The sequence below is a fragment of the Pelodiscus sinensis genome, chromosome 6 (assembly GCF_049634645.1).
Source record: "Pelodiscus sinensis isolate JC-2024 chromosome 6, ASM4963464v1, whole genome shotgun sequence".
NCBI lineage: Eukaryota > Metazoa > Chordata > Testudines > Trionychidae > Pelodiscus > Pelodiscus sinensis.
In genome coordinates this window covers 109,484,220-109,500,018 of record NC_134716.1, presented here as the reverse complement: position 1 = coordinate 109,500,018, position 15,799 = coordinate 109,484,220, and the positions used below count along the sequence as shown (strand labels likewise).

The following is a 15,799-nucleotide window of genomic DNA, read 5'->3' as shown; positions in this document are numbered from 1 at the left end:
GACACAACTACCAATTACTATGTCCCTGCCCACAATCAAAGGAAAAATAATCACTTGGCACCACAGAATGAATGAAACTACATGGATCATTTAAATTGATTGCTGCAGGAAAGAAAAATTGACTGAAATTCTTAACAAATATCACATCCAAAACAATCTCCACCTTGACACCTGTGTAGCCCTTGAAATCACTAGATAGTATCAAATCAGCAGACAAAGGGAGCTCCATCATGCTACACTGTCTGTATCAGATCAGCTTTCCCATGCACCTTTGCAGATCAATACCGGTGACAATAGTTATAGCTCTGAAAGCAGCCTTTTGGCCTACTGTATATACTAGGGGACTGTGTCTAGACTGGCCAGTTTTTCCGGAAAATCAGCCGCTTTTCCGGAAAAACTTGCCAGCTGTCTACACTGGCCACTTGAATTTCCGCAAGAACACTGACGATCTCATGTAAGATTGTCAGTGTTCTTGCGGAAATACTATGCTGCTCCCGTTCGGGCAAAAGTCCTTTTGCGCAAAAGGGCCATTAACCCTGCTTCTTGTTATATGCTACATATTGAGGTAAAGTGGAGAAGAGATGTGGAAGGTCATTCATGGTGAAAGTGCAGGCCAATGAACACTGCTGTTAAAAGAATCTGATCTTATGCACAAGAGCACCTGAACTAGGAATCATGTGCATAGAAAACTCTTACATTTTGTGAAGGATTGTTTGTTCTGTTGTCCCAGAAATGTGAGTCCTAGGAACAAAATTACATAGGCATAGATTATGTTTTTATTGGGGTCCACTTTTCTGTTTTAGTACTTTATGGGAAAAGGAACAGTCAGGCTGTGTCTAGACTGGCCACTTTTTCCGGAAAAGCAGTTTGAATTTCTGCAAAAGCACTGACGATCTCATGTAAGATTGTCAGTGCTTTTGCGGAAATACTATGCTGCTCCCATTCAGGCAAAAGTCTTTTTCCGAAAAACTTTTGGGCAAAAGGGCCAGTCTGCATTTTGTAAACAGCTGAGATTTGTTTTCCGCAAAAATGGCCCACAGTCCTGCACCCATCCCCGCATTCCTAGATACGGCTGCCAACAGTGGGCTACAAGGCAGGGACTCCACCTTCTGAGATATGAAATGCTGGGGCAACCCAGAGTCCTCCCCATCCCAGCCCATCCACCCTACTCCTCCCGCCCACCGACCCACCCCCAGGATGGAGCCAGACCCCACGTTCCCTCGCCAAGCAGGAGACCGCGCCTGGCGGCTGCACCCCATCCCTGCGGCCGGGGACCCCCACCGGCAGTACGTGTGTGGCTGCTGGGCCGAGCTCCCTGCTCCCAAGCCCAGAGCCCCCGGCGCTGGCCCCACAGTTCCAGCCGGGTCTCACTGACCCGCAACTCCACTGCCCTCCGCTCCGACACTCAGCCCTGCCCCCGCTCCAGCCTCCGTCGCTTCCCGCCACAGCCCCGCCAATGAGCAGCCTCCACGAGGCAGCCGCTCAAACACGGAGCTGCTCTCAGAGACGGGGGCGGAAATCACGCGGCCGCTGCTGCGTGTTGCGCGTCGGGTTCCAGTTCCCGTTTTGCGCGCGTCTCACAAGCAACCGTTAAGCAGTTTGAGAGATCCCGCCCCCCTCAGAGAGGGCCTCGCTCCGCGGGGAGCTTGCCGCGGTGGCATTCTGGGAGTTGTAGTCCCGCTAGTTGCTGCTCCCTCCGCGGCACTAAGAGAAGATCACGAGCTAGACTACAACTCCCAGGGGGTCTTAGGGAGCCACCAATGGCTGCGTCCCACCTGGACAACCGGCCGTTACCAGGTGGCGGGCGAGATCGGGGGGGGGGGGGGGGGGGGGGCTGCCTAGAGCCGTCGTGGCCCGAGACTTTTGCCACTATTTCTTCGGATCACTTATTTTTTTTAATGTCTCCCGCAGGCTTCCCCATCCCAAACCCTGCCCAGCGTCATGACGTTTGACGCAAACCCCGCCCGGCGCCATGACGACAGCGCCCCAAAATTCATCCTCCCCCGTTTTGGGGGGCGGTGTTGGCGGTTTTTCGGACCAATCAGGCTTTTTTGGGGGGCGGGTCTCCTGGCCACCCCGAGCTGAGCCTGGGGGGGTGCCGCAGCCGCCTTGTCTCGGCTGCTAGGGACACCTTGGGGGGCATAGCCCTGCCCCGCTCACGCTGCCCCTGGAGGGCATTGCCTTGCCCCACTCACGCTGCTCCGGGGGGGCGGGGTCTTGAGTGACTTAGCCTTGCCCCACTGTTTCTTCGGGTGCAGCCCGACGGGTTCAACCCTGCCCCAGCCTCGCAGCTGCTAGGTAGCGCCGGCTGGTGGGGGTCAGTGCCCCTCGCTCCCCAGTGCCTCGTTCCCGTACGGCGGAAGGAGCTGGCGATGGACATATTCGGAGACCTGCGGCGAATGAACAAGCGCCAGGTAAAGGGGGTGCGCGCAGTGAGCTGCTGGCGCCGCGTTGCACGCCAGCGTATGTGTTGAGCCCCGCGCCTCACTAGCCATGACGTGTGCCTGCCCTGCTGTGGCTGCGGCCTCGGGGGAGCATGTGCTGCTTGTAGCGATGGCTGCATGTCGGTGGGCGACTCACTCTCCCGTGTGGCGCTGCATTCCTGTGTTGCGAGTGTGCAGCTCGTTGCTTGCTGTTGTGTTCTGTGGCCAGCGTACCACTGAGGGTCAAACCACGGGTTTCCCGGGTATCTGAGACGTGTAACAGTATAGACAACGAGAAGTCCAACAAGGAGGGTCCAAAAATCCTCCATGTATAGGATTCTCAGACTTTTCATCTGGAATATCTGCGGACAGGGAGGGTCGCACCACAACGAGTGTTGTGTATTTGTTGGCAACTGGTGGTGGAAAGAGTGCCTATGTCTCTTCTTTGATAGAGTTGCTTATCTGTATCGCATTTCCTGCCACCCCGGAATAAGCAAGTATGAGACAAAAGTTAGGTCTCAGGCCTTTATGAATGTGGAAAGTAAAGTGGCAAATGTGGCAGTCTGGGTATTAATATGGGCTAGTGCTCCTGTCATGTGCCTATGAACGACGTGATATCAGTATTAGTGGTATCGAGAAGCTGTGGAGGAGGGTTCCAAAAATCAGGCCAAAGCCCTGTTTTCTTGTAAAACTGCCTACGGTATCCAAACAAGAACCAAAAATTAGGACATCCTTGATTTTTTTTAGATAGTTATCTTGTAGCATAACTAGATGATCTACTTCTCAGCCTGCCAGTCTACTTTGTGCTTGTTGTGTGGTAGATTGGCAGTGTGCCCCATCTTTTGTTCTACTTTGTGAAAATACATCATGCTGCTGTTCTTGCTACAAAGACAGGATCCCTGCACGTATTCACTGTGGTGAGACAGCTAATACACATGCACATCAATGCTGTCTCTAGTATGTATTTCAAAGTTCAGGCTCTCTTTTTAGAGCCTATTAGAAATGTTGGGCTTCTTAACCCTGAGTCCTGCCTAGCCTTTGATCAGTATCTTGTACTAAGCTAGTAGATATTGAGGTGTGCTCCTGGTTACTGCTGCTTTCTAGTTAGAGAATCCCTAAGTAAAATTACTCTGTGAGGAATCTCTTCCACTCCCCCACAAATAAGTATTCTGCCCCAAGGCTACCAAACCATATTTAGGTTTAATATTTGCACAAAAAAAAAAAAAAGTTTTCAATATTTTACAAATGCAGATTTCACATATGAGTACGAGAATGATAAACGCAACTCTCCAGTATTCTTGCAGAATGAAAGTACCACTACAATGGTTCGAAATAAGGGGCCTAGTTTCTTGTGTATGTGTGCAAGGAGCTCTCAGGAACAGTAACACTTTCTTAAACAGCAGAATTTTTTCCCCCCCATTACTACACATTACAAAAGCACCTCATGATTATCAGTGGAATTGTTGACAAGAGATTTCCAGGAATGGAGTAGTAAACTGAGGTATTGTAAGCTACAACTGAAGTGCATTGGCAAAGATATGAAAAAACTTAGGCCTGATCCTGCGTTGTGATCTGCATAGGTGGGCAGCTGTATTTTACTACTGTGGGAACTGCATCCCCGCGCACACACAGGATTCATGTGTTCCTGGCAGATTTTTTTTTTCTCTATTGGAAAGGTGCTGCAGTTATGCCTTTTGCCTGCCAGGGGCTGCCATGATGCCAGAACAGAGAGCAGCTGCTTGGGAGGTGCAGAGAGAGGATAGGGAGGAGAGGAGGTTGCATTCCACACGGTGCCCTGCCCATGTGGCAAGATGAAGGATGCACAGGGTATGAAGGGGGTGGACCGTGTAGGGCACATGGGACTGCTCATAGGTGACACAGACTGACCCTGGGGTTCAGAAAGCTAGTGGAGGGACAGACTAGGGTGGGGGCGAAAAGGGACTGCAGGGCTACATTGGGATGGGTAGGTGGCTGAGTGATGGTACAGGGACACATGAAGATAGAAGGATGCAGAAACATGGGGACAGGGACTACTGTGCATGACTGAATTAGAGAAGCTAGGTATTAGGGATGTGAAAGTGTAACCATGTACCTGATTAACCAATGAGCCTGGGCTCATTGGCTAACCTTCACAGTTATACATAGGCTCCCGGTATGTGCTGGTGCACACCAGCCCCTGGGGAAGTGCCCCGCTGTCCCATGCTTCTGCCTCTATATCAGAGGCAGCAGTTGGGGGAGAGGGAGGACAGGTGGAGCTGAGTGCTGCCCCACATGTAACTGTGTAACCGCTAAATTTTCAGCGGTTGCATGGTTATCTAAGAAACACATTTTAACATCCTTAGTACGGATCAGTGAAGGTCTTCATGGGGCAGGCTCCCCAACTCCTTAACAAACCCCTCACCAAAAAAAAAGAGCCTATTCCATATGTCTCCCACCAACACCCAACAGTCCTCCAAGTTCACTCACAGGCTTCTTCCTAACTGTTTCTTTCAGCTTCTCTATTACCTGTGACTCCAAGTCTTTGCACCGTTTCTAAGGAGTGCAAGAAATACATTTTTTATTGTAGTTTACATTAATTCTTACTCAATTCTGTATTAATATTCCTGGTAAAGTATCTATTGTCAACAAATATTTCTTGAATCTTTTGTATTGTCTGTATTGTTAAAGACATACTTAACAGATATTTTGAAATAACTTACCAAAATAATTAAAACTGGCCTAGTTTATATTGTATTATTTTGACAAAATATGCTGAAATTCAAAATATTGTGCATTTTAACGAAGAGTTCCCTCAGGAGTAGGACTTGCTTGGAGCCTCTTTAACTTCACTGGGGGTCTGTGTGGCTTCAGAAGTCCACCTGTCAGGTGCAAAACAAGCTTTAATTGGAAGGTCTGAGAATGTGCTCCTCCTTTACAGTGTGGCACAGAATTTGCAGCCAAGGGCAAGGTAGTATTTAAAATGGTTTTAAACCCTGTCGTGCCCTCCTGTTGTTCCTGTGGCTTGTCTGAGTGCCAGGAGCCTTCCCAGGCTGCTCTGTGGAACACTTTGCTGCTTGAATTTCCATTGTGCTGCAGGCTCTTCTTTGATAAGCTCTTATCCCTGCCCATTACATGCCCCCTACTCCAAAGTTTGCAGGGGGTCCTCAGGAAGCTACGGTGCAGCTGTCTTCTACCTTGACTTCAGTGAGGCCAAGATTTCACCCTAGTCTCTCTTGTATGCCTGTTTAAAAAATATAGCATAACAATTTTGTTTTCTGGTTTTATAGGTGCTTCAAATACTGGAAATTACCATATGTATTTGTGTATTAGGGGTGTTAAATTTCGTTTAATCAGCTAATCGAATGGTTGATGGAATTTCCATCAACTGCTTGATTAGTGGATAAGGGGGGAAACTGCAGAACCACAGCTGGATTAGCTCCTGGCCCCCTGCTAGTCCCCTGCTATGGCTCTGCCTTTTAAATGTAACAGCTGCCTGGCTCTTACTAAATTTAAAAGGCAGAAGTGCAGTGGGGCATCAGACGTGAGCTGGGAATCAGCTGTCCCAGATGCTGTGCCACTGCTTTAAAAGCATTTAAAAGCAGAGGCACAGTGTCTGGGACTGGGCGCAAGCCGGGTCAGCTGATTCCTGGCTCATGTCCAGTCCCCTGCTATGCCTCTCCCTATGTCTCCTCTGTCCGCTCCTCCCCCCTGGAGACGGTGCTGGGGGGAACCAGCTTTTTAAGCCAACTCCCGCAGCACCGGCTCCTGCCCGGATAGAAGCAGCAAAGAGGGGGAGGGGAAGTGATTAGTTGAGTAGTTACTCAGTCGAATACTCGACTAGCCGCTTATATCCCTATTGTGTACCTTAAATATTCATGTTTCATACATCACATACTTTTAGTTTTGCAAAATCAAGTAGTTTAAGAGTTGATTAAATGTGTCCGGTGTCCAGGTATGACCTTGGTGAAAGAAATCTACATTAAAACAGTAATATTAATGAAAACCTGTTTGTTACAAGTATTTCTGCTGTTGTGTATCTAATGTGTTAACTGGACAATTTTATTTTTTGGGGGGATCTTTGTTTTTGCAGCTATATTACCAAGTATTAAATTTTGCCATGATTGTGTCTTCTGCACTTATGATATGGAAAGGTCTGATTGTCATCACTGGAAGTGAAAGCCCTATTGTTGTGGTACTCAGGTATGTCTACTTAAATCACTACTTGTTTTGTTATAACAATACACCGTATCTTTGTGTGGTACAAATATATCTCATATTATTTGATATCCAGTAATAAAATACTATCACCTTGATAAATGAGCACCCTCCCTGACCAATATTTTCAAACTAGGGTGCCTAAAGTTAGGTTTCTCATTCCATATTTGTGTATGTAAATAAAATATGGCCTTATTTTTAGAGTTTCCAGATGCTTGTAATGGCTCTGGGTGCCCAGCACATTTGAAAGTTCAGATGTTTTTATATGCCTGAATATGGAAAAAGGTGCCTGACTTTTCTATGTACTTCCATAGTGCCTAGGAACCCTAGTGATGGGACAAACTGCATTGTGGGGATGAGGTGTGAAAATGTTGTTTCAGTAGTAAAATGCCTTATGAAGTAGGGATGTGTAAAATACTATTTAATTGGTTAACCAGTTAAACATATCGTTTAACCAATTAAAGGAGCTTCAGGCGGCGGGGGTGCGGAGTTCCAATCTGGCTGTTCACGGTGAGACTTACTGGGTAAACATTCACATCCCTTTTTATGTAGCTAATTAAATTATGCTATATTTTGCCTGCTGAAAAGATATGTAAAGGTGGTATATATTAGCTGTGAATATTCAGAGTTGTCAATTGACTCTCTCTCTTTTTTTTCATCAAAATGACATCTTTCTCTCTTACATGAGATTGGCAGTAATTGTGGCAAAAACTTCTTTTCTGAACAACATATTTATAAATGTTTGCACTGCTTCCACCACTCTCAGGAGGACTACATATATTTAATGTAATATTTTATGGTATAAGGATCCCATCCTACAAACCTAGTAGGGTTGGTCAAATGTGTAAAGTTAAGCACACAAAGATTGAGTGCTACAAAATTTCATCAAGAAGGACAACTTACAATAATAAAATTTGTATTAGAGAATGTTTTAGGCTTTAGGTACAGCCAGATGTCTGTGTTTGCTTTTAACAAGCCTTAAATAACATTTGTTTTATATATGTTTTAAGATCCATTTTAGGTTAAGCTATATTTCAAAAGACTCTTTGTTTACTGGAGAAATGTTTTCTCCTGTACAGTTTTATTATACATACATATCATCTTAGCTTTTGATCCTGTTTCCCTGACTAATGGAGCAATATAACTGTAAAACAGCATATTAATTTATGAACTGTGTAAATTTGTGTTGGAATCCTTTATTTCTTCTGGAGTGCCCAGCCAAAACATTCAAGAGGTGACCCTGCTTTTGGAGCATTTCAGTTAAAACAAACTGTTCTCATATTTTAAAACAAAATGTTTTCATATCAGAGCCAGTGAGCTTCATGTTTTTGTAGTAAATTTTAGAGTTATTCTGGAAAATGTATGTTTCTACATTGTTCAAGAGATTTGTAAGGGGATCTGGAACATTTATCTCCTATAGGTTGCTGCCTTGGAGTCAGAAACTGCCTGGCTTTGAAAAATGGCTACAAACTTTTCCAAAGTTTTCTTTTCCTTGAGGGCGGAGGGCTGGACTCGATGACCTCTCGAGGTCCCTTCCAGTCCTATTATTCTATGATTCTATGAAAGTGTAATTATAGGATTTAAGTTTAATCAGATATCCTGCTCCTATAACCATGGGACTTTCTGGTAGGAATTATCCGTTCCTATGTTTAGCTTTGCTTTGTAATCTATTAAGGTTGTTTTTATGTTTATTTTTATTATTTTTTTGGCTTGTCATTGACACAAAAGGTATTGGCCACTGCTTTGCTAGTGGCAGACTAACCAGATTTGATGGACCAAAAGTTTGATTCACTACAGTGAAACCTATGACCTTCATTATAGCAGACAGTACAGGCAGTCCCTGGGTTACATGGATGTGACTTACATCGGATCCCTACTTACAAACAGGGTGAGGCAACCCCACACTAGCTGCTTCCCCCCAGCAGACCAGGGAGACGCGGAGCGGCTTTTCTCAGCAGACACCTCAGCTTGAGAATAAAGGACTGAGGGAAGTGAGGTGTGGGAGAATAAAACTGAGCTCTGGAGAAATGTTTGGCTAGAGTTTCCCCTACAATATGTACCAGTTCCGACTTGCATACAAATTCAACTTAAGAACAAACCTACAGTCCCTATCTTGTACGTAACCCGGGGACTGCCTATACTAAATATTTTTCCATACAACCTGTTTAATGAAATCAAAACAGTCCGTTAGCTTGTTCTTTGAGACTGGGGATTCATTTTTCACAGGATCCATCACTTGAATCAGATGCTAGTAACATTTATGGTTTTTAAATGTAGTATTAATGAAAAGGTAAAACTCAGGCATCAATTAAAATTACAGATTTCTGGATAGGTATCAAATACTATTTTTACTTTTTAGTTTGTCTTGCATACATCATTATACTTGCAGTGTAATCTTTCTCTGTTTGTTTGTTTGTTTGTTTGTTTGTAGTGGCAGTATGGAACCAGCATTTCATAGAGGAGACCTGTTGTTCTTAACAAATTTCCAGGAAGACCCTATCAGAGCGGGTGAAATAGTTGTTTTTAAAGTTGAAGGCAGAGATATTCCTATAGTCCACAGAGTACTCAAAATCCATGAAAAGTAATTAAACTTAGTTTTTATTATTTCTAAGTATGCTCTTGCTTTGCTGTATTTTCAGCTATGTTCTAACTTTATACTGGCTCCTGAAAAAGTCAAATATGGTATGTTGTTAGAGAAACCTTCTTTTCATATTTAAAGAAACATCTTTTTGCTCTAATCCTGCAAGAGGTCTTTGCAGGCATACTGTTTTACCTGAGTGAAGCTCCCACTGCATTAAGTGTACATACACATATATACCCAAGGACAACTCTCATAAGAGGCTCTAATCCTTGAAGTCAGTGGTCTCTGTGAGGGACTAGGAGTTCAACCTCATAGTACTGGTTGAACCTCTCTAATCTGGCACTCTGTAGTCCGGCAATATCTGTGGTCCAGCATGGTTTTTGCTAGCTGGATGTCCACTTATCCTGGGTGTGGCCAAGTTTCCCACAGTCCCATAAAGTTTGTTACAGCCCAACAGTCTCGGTGCACAGTGTTCTGTGCTGTTATTTAGCTCTAATTTACCCCTTAATGTCTTCGAAGAGCCCAGTAAGCAGTGGAAGCGTTGGTAATGATGCTAGACAATATTGACTTCTAGTGGTCTCGCAAATTCTCTGGTTCAGCACTGGTAAGGAGCCAAGGGTGCTGGACTAGAGAAGTTCAACGTGTATTTGTTGCAGAACTGGAGCTTTTGTTACCAGAAAAATTAGTTTTACAGCATGAGCTTTCAGAAGTTTTAATATTGAAAAATGGTAGAGTACAAAGCAGCAATATAAAGAATTCCATTTATAATTCTGTCAAATCCATCGCCATCAATAAATGGAGATTGTCAGAATACAAATTTGACCCAAAGTGAATGAAGAAAGTTTTTGTCATTCTTCCTATTGTGCAATACTAAACAGTCCCAAAGATGATTCATTATTAAAAACAATAACTGAACTACTGACAGATGGATGTGTTTTACCTTTAAATGTTATCTCACACATTTTATTGGAATAGCTGAAGAATGATGTGTAAAAAGCAGACACCCATATCCTTGTATATGATGGACAACTACTTCTAAAAGAACTAACATGGTTTATATTATTACTCCATAAAAGCAGAAATTTTCCACTGATGCTGCGGGTGTTGAGCTAGTTGTCCATCTGTTAGTTGATACAAGATGAACTAGAGATGGTGGTGGTTCTTCACACAAGTCATATCTATTTAACTTATGATTCTAGTTGAAAGGTCTATTCTTTAGCCTTTTTAAATGCATAATCATATATCTAACCACCTTCTTTTTGAGTAACTGACTAAAATTCAGGATTACCTTTTAGAGGGCATCCTGGTAGTGGCAAGAATAAGAGGTTTTCTGAAGGCAAAAGAAACCACAGCACCAGTGTGGGTGATGCCAGCTGGAAAGGAGATGGGGTAATGGAAGTGATGATTCCACACATCTCTAATAGGGATGTTAAAGACTAGACTATCCAATAAGCAAATGCGTACAGGATAGTTGACTAGTCAATTCCTCTCCCCTCTCCCCTCCTCCCTACCCCCCATCCCCCGCTGCCTTTATCAGAGGCAACAAAGCGGGGGGAGAAGAGCAGGGTACTTCAAAGCAGCAGTGCGGCAAGAAGCTCAGGGTCAGCTGCTCCATGGGGTGCTGCCACTTTGAATGCCGTGGGGAACCCAGCATCTGGCTCCTCGCAGCATTTCAAAGGATCAGCACTGCTTGGCGCCCGGGGTCAGCTGGGGACCCCGGGCTCCGTGTAGTGCTGCTGCTTTGAAACGGTGCAGCAGCATTTCAAAGGGGCGGCGCTGCCCTATCAACTAATTGAATATTTGATGCAAAAATGCATCTACTATTCGATTAGTCAGTTACATGATACTTAACATCCTTATTCCCTAAACACACTTAGGTCATGTCTGTTATGGACTTTAGAGCAGCACACTGGTACCACTTTAGGATCTCCTGTGTAGCCACTCTATGCTGGCAGGTGAGCGTCTCCCACCAACTTAGCACTGTCCACACTGCACTTTCATCAGTGAAACTTTTGTCTGTCAGGGGTGTGGGCTTTTCCATGCTTCTGACAAGTGTTACCAACAAAAGTGCTAGTGTAGACATAACCTAAGACAGCAAGGCTTCTGTCATCCAAAGCTGAAGCCAAAGCCTAAGCAACTTAGCTTCATGGGGACACATGCAATTGCTCTGCTTGCTAATGCTGGTCCTGGATTTTGTATGCATAAAACTATTTGTGGCACAGCTGGGGTGTGGAATTTTTATAGCATGTTGGAGGGCCTCAGGAAGAAAAAAATTGAGGACTCCTGGTTTAGATCGCCTTTTATGATCCATTCCATTCCTACATTTCTATGATAGACCATTTTCTGGAAGACCGCAGAATTCCCCAAAGTAGTACATTTTCTTTTATTTTCAGTCTTAATATCTCTATAAATCCCATATAGAAGAAGATTGAATGTTGTAAGGGTAATCATTTACATTTGTTTTTATCCTGGTCCAAAGTGCTTTTATACACTTCAACTATATGCGGTATCATTTTACCCACTGCTGAAATGAAGCCATCTCTAGGGTGAAACATGGCAACTGTTTAACAGGATACAGCAAGTATGCAACATGCAGGATAAAATGAAAAATATCTTTTCTATTTGAAACTACAGGCAACATTTAGATAGGTGTATAATCAACCACAATAGAATTTAGCCACGTCACAGTGCTTAAGACTCCTGCACTTACAAAAAAGAATCAAGGGATTTTTGATGCTCACAGATTATTGGGACATCGGTGTTGTGTCTTGTCTGAAAATTGGCATCAGTAGCACTATGGTCCTTTGTAATATTATGCTTGGCACTGATTCAGTGCTATCTGGGAGGGAAGAGTGCCACCTACTGAATCGCTAATATAACTTCTGTAGCACCTGGGTGTTCCATAAAGGTCTCTAGCATATCTGAACACTATCTCCATGAAACACAGTGAAAGCCCCTTATAGCACGGTAGTGCTTCATAAGCTTATTTTTTTTAAACAAAACAAAATTGCAATATACTAGCCTACCATTTAAAAAATTATACAGATCTTATATAGCTGTTAGCCTGGATGGAAAAAATTGTAATACTTAGCAAACATTTATGTGGCTCTTTCCAATGCAGTCTTGTTATTTTATTAACACTGTTCTGATTTTTATGTATCTGTTATCCTTTCCCTGGGTTTAAAAGCTCATCAATATTTCTTTTAATCAAAAAGAGCCATTTTATCATATTTGTATCTTTGAAATAGCATATAACATCTGTGTTAATCATGGTTGTGAGTTAAACAAAAGCATGGATGTTAAAATGCATTAGACTGTTAAGCCAATTCTGCAATCGAGGCAGGATAACAGGGTCTGACAACCCGCCTTCAATGGAACACATGATTAAACTTCAGTTAACTTAATTGGAGTGAGAACAATCCATTAATCCCCTAATAGTGTATCTGATATTTCACTGGCCGTTGTTCCATTCTCTATCCTTCTCTCTCTCTCATACTCTCCACCTCTGACCTTTCTTGTTAAGGCCACTTTCACTATTATAGAACCGTATACTTTACTGTAAATATGTAGGGCTCTGTTCTTCAAACCAACAGTGTCAACAGCAGTTATATGTATAATAGAAGTTACATTTTGTATCTGATGGAAAGCAACTATAATGTTGAATGGTTGATGTAAAAACTTTGTTACATCCACTAAATCTGTCACTGAAAGCCATAAATGCCTTGATTATATTTATTAAACAGGTTGGACAAGCAGGACTGGGTGTACAGATTGGTATCTAATCTTATAGCATTTTACTTTTCATCTTCAATGAGAATTGCAAATATTAATTAATTAGGTTGTAAATGAAGTAGAAATAAATTTGTCACTGTTGCCTTGCAGAGAAAATGGAAACATCAAATTTCTGACTAAGGGTGATAATAATGAAGTTGATGACAGAGGCTTGTACAAAGAAGGTCAGAACTGGCTTGAAAAGAAAGATGTTGTTGGAAGAGCGAGAGGGTAAGCAGTACTCTTCTGTTTTTCCTGCCTCAGTAATATAGGAAGTACATGCTAGAAGGAAGTACTACTTCATGCAACACACAGTCAGTCTGTGGAACTCCTTACCGGAGGATGTTGTGAAGGCTAGGACTTTAACAGGATTCAAGAAACAGCTAGACAGATTCATGGAGGACAGGTCCATCAATGGAATGGTGTCCCTAACCTCTGTTTGCCAGAGGGTGGGAATGGGTGACAGGGATGGTATCGCTTGATGATTATGTTCTGTTCATTCCCTCTCAGGGCACCTAGCATTGGCCGCTGTCAGAATGCGTACTGGGATAGATGGACCTTTGGTCTGACTCATGTCCATTCTTATAGCCTTATGTTCTAAGTTACTTTGAATTCTAAGTTAGGATCATTGTTGGTAGAAGCACAGTTTTAATAGTGTATCAGATCCTCTGATCATAAAGACACAAACCTACCTTGAGAAATAGTTATCTTTCAATTAGTTTCATATTAACTCCTTGACAGAATAATAAATGTGGAAGAAACTTCTCTTAAAAATTCTCCTTCCCGTTAATATTCAATCACAAATTTGTAGTGGTGGGGAGTATAAAGGTTTTTGGTCATTTCACAATTTTTATTTGGAACCCTGCTTAGAGCTACTAAGAACCTGACCTGAAGTTCTCTGATGTTAATGGGAGATCTCCTATGAACTTTTGATCAGTTCCTAAGCATCTGCCAGCCCAAGAGTTCTGGCTGTTTTGGGCCATCAGGGCAACTTGTTGATGAAAGTAGAGTTCTCATGTCAAGTGTCACCCATCCTCCTGAATTGGTTTGCCTTGTCTTATTCAGAATAGCCAGAAACTGGCTTTGCTATTGGCATAAATTTTCAATCATCTCCTCAGCATTCAAAATCACTTGTTTTAATGTCCTAATATAAAAAGTGAACTATTAGAACTTGTTACATTACTCACAATGGTATGTTGCTTTTGCAACCGTATAAGAAAGTGGGCATGTATATCTTGTCAATTGTATTTTCTTTTCTTTTTTATTATCTTACCAAATTTTGAGTAATGTGCAGGAGGATGAAGCCTTTGTTTGATGACTTGAGGGATGTTCAAATTACTCTTTCCTAGGTTTAGAAGCTTCAGGGGGTAGCTGAGTTAGTCTGTACAGAAAAAAACAACAAATGGTCTGGTAGCACTCTAGACTAACAAAACATGTAGATGGTATCATGAGCTTTCGTGGGTACAGCCCACTTCTTCAGATGACCGGTCATCTGAAGAAGTGGGCTGTTCCCACAAAAGCTCATGATACCATCTACATGTTTTGTTAGTCTATAGAGTGCTACCAGACTATTGGTTGTTACTTTCCTAGGTTTTATTTAAAATACATGCCTTTTGAAGTGATCCTAATGTAAAGCTCTTACTGTATGAAACAGACATTTTAAATTAAATGTCTAACTCTAATGTATATTTTGGACAATATTTAGGTATCTGTCTAACTCTGAAATTTTCACATTTGTCTGTTTTATCTTTTGTCAATTAGCTTTTTGCCTTATGTTGGGATGGTTACCATAATAATGAATGACTATCCAAAATTTAAGGTGAGTCAACATTATTTTGAACATTAACTTGTTAGGGCTTGTAATTTTGTTTTTAAATGATAAAGGAGCAATTTCTATGCCTAAGTAAAATGCCTAGTTAATTGATAATATATTTGTGTACTGTATATGGATTTGGTTACCAGAAGGGAAAATAGCCCTATGGAATGTTTTTGTGCAGGCTTTTTATTTTCAGTCAATTAAATAGCATTTTATCAATTAGCCTACAGACTCACTTTTATGTCTATAAAGCGTGCAATTACAATGCATATTTTGTATTATGATAAGATTTGAATCTATATTTTTGATCATTTTAGAAATAAAAATGAGTAAACTTTATTAACTGAAACTCTTTTATGAGCCAATAGCATCTCAAATATATTCAATTCTAATTCTTACAGTTGTTAGCAAGTCTAAAAGTTAACAGAGACTTACTCTGAAACAGCATCTGTTCATCTGTTTTGAATCTTTTTAGAACGCAGAACTGTAATAATTCTTTGTGTGTTTTCTCTACAGTATGCTCTTTTGGCAGTAATGGGAGCATATGTATTACTGAAACGTGAATCCTAAAACAAGAAGGAAAATGCCTTGCCCAAGACTGAAGTTAAAACCATTAGAAAAACTAATATATTTCAAATGTTCCAATTTCTTTATAAGGTTACAGAGATGTGCATTTTTTTTGTTTTGTCCAACTAAATTGTATGGTTAATTAATAAACTTGTTGGCTGTTTATATGCTTCTAAACAATTATTTATAAACTGAGGAGTCTAGCTAACTTAACTGTAAAACTGGCTGCTTAAGGAACTCAGTGCTGTCCAAATAATAGGTTTTATTTACAGAATTTGACTTGAACAATAGTTAAGTCTCACTCAGTAACTTAGCATAGTTGTGCTCTGAGCAGTGTTAAAGAGGAGAAAAAAATTACTTTGTGACCTCTCTGCTAGCAATTCTTAATGTTGCTGGTTTGTATAAGGAAAAGTCTAGTTGTCCAAGGACTGAGAGCCAAGAGCTTAT

At 42.1% G+C, this 15,799-nt stretch overlaps 1 protein-coding gene across 2 annotated transcripts; it reads left to right on the top strand.

The window, feature by feature from the left end:
• The first annotated feature begins 1,862 nt into the window (after positions 1 to 1,862).
• Positions 1,863 to 15,517, top strand: SEC11C (SEC11 homolog C, signal peptidase complex subunit). 2 transcript variants are annotated; one of them, XM_006116530.4, is made up of 6 exons: positions 1,931 to 2,414; positions 6,493 to 6,602; positions 9,049 to 9,198; positions 13,081 to 13,200; positions 14,731 to 14,788; positions 15,302 to 15,517. In XM_006116530.4, the coding sequence occupies exons 1-6, from the start codon at positions 2,373 to 2,375 to the stop codon at positions 15,353 to 15,355; spliced, it is 534 nt and encodes a 177-aa protein (XP_006116592.1). In that variant the 5' UTR covers positions 1,931 to 2,372; the 3' UTR covers positions 15,356 to 15,517. The 2 variants fall into 2 exon arrangements, with proteins under 2 accessions (XP_006116593.1, XP_006116592.1); XM_006116531.4 differs by lacking the exon at positions 9,049 to 9,198 and having other exon boundaries at positions 1,863 to 2,414.
• The last annotated feature ends 282 nt before the right edge of the window (positions 15,518 to 15,799 follow it).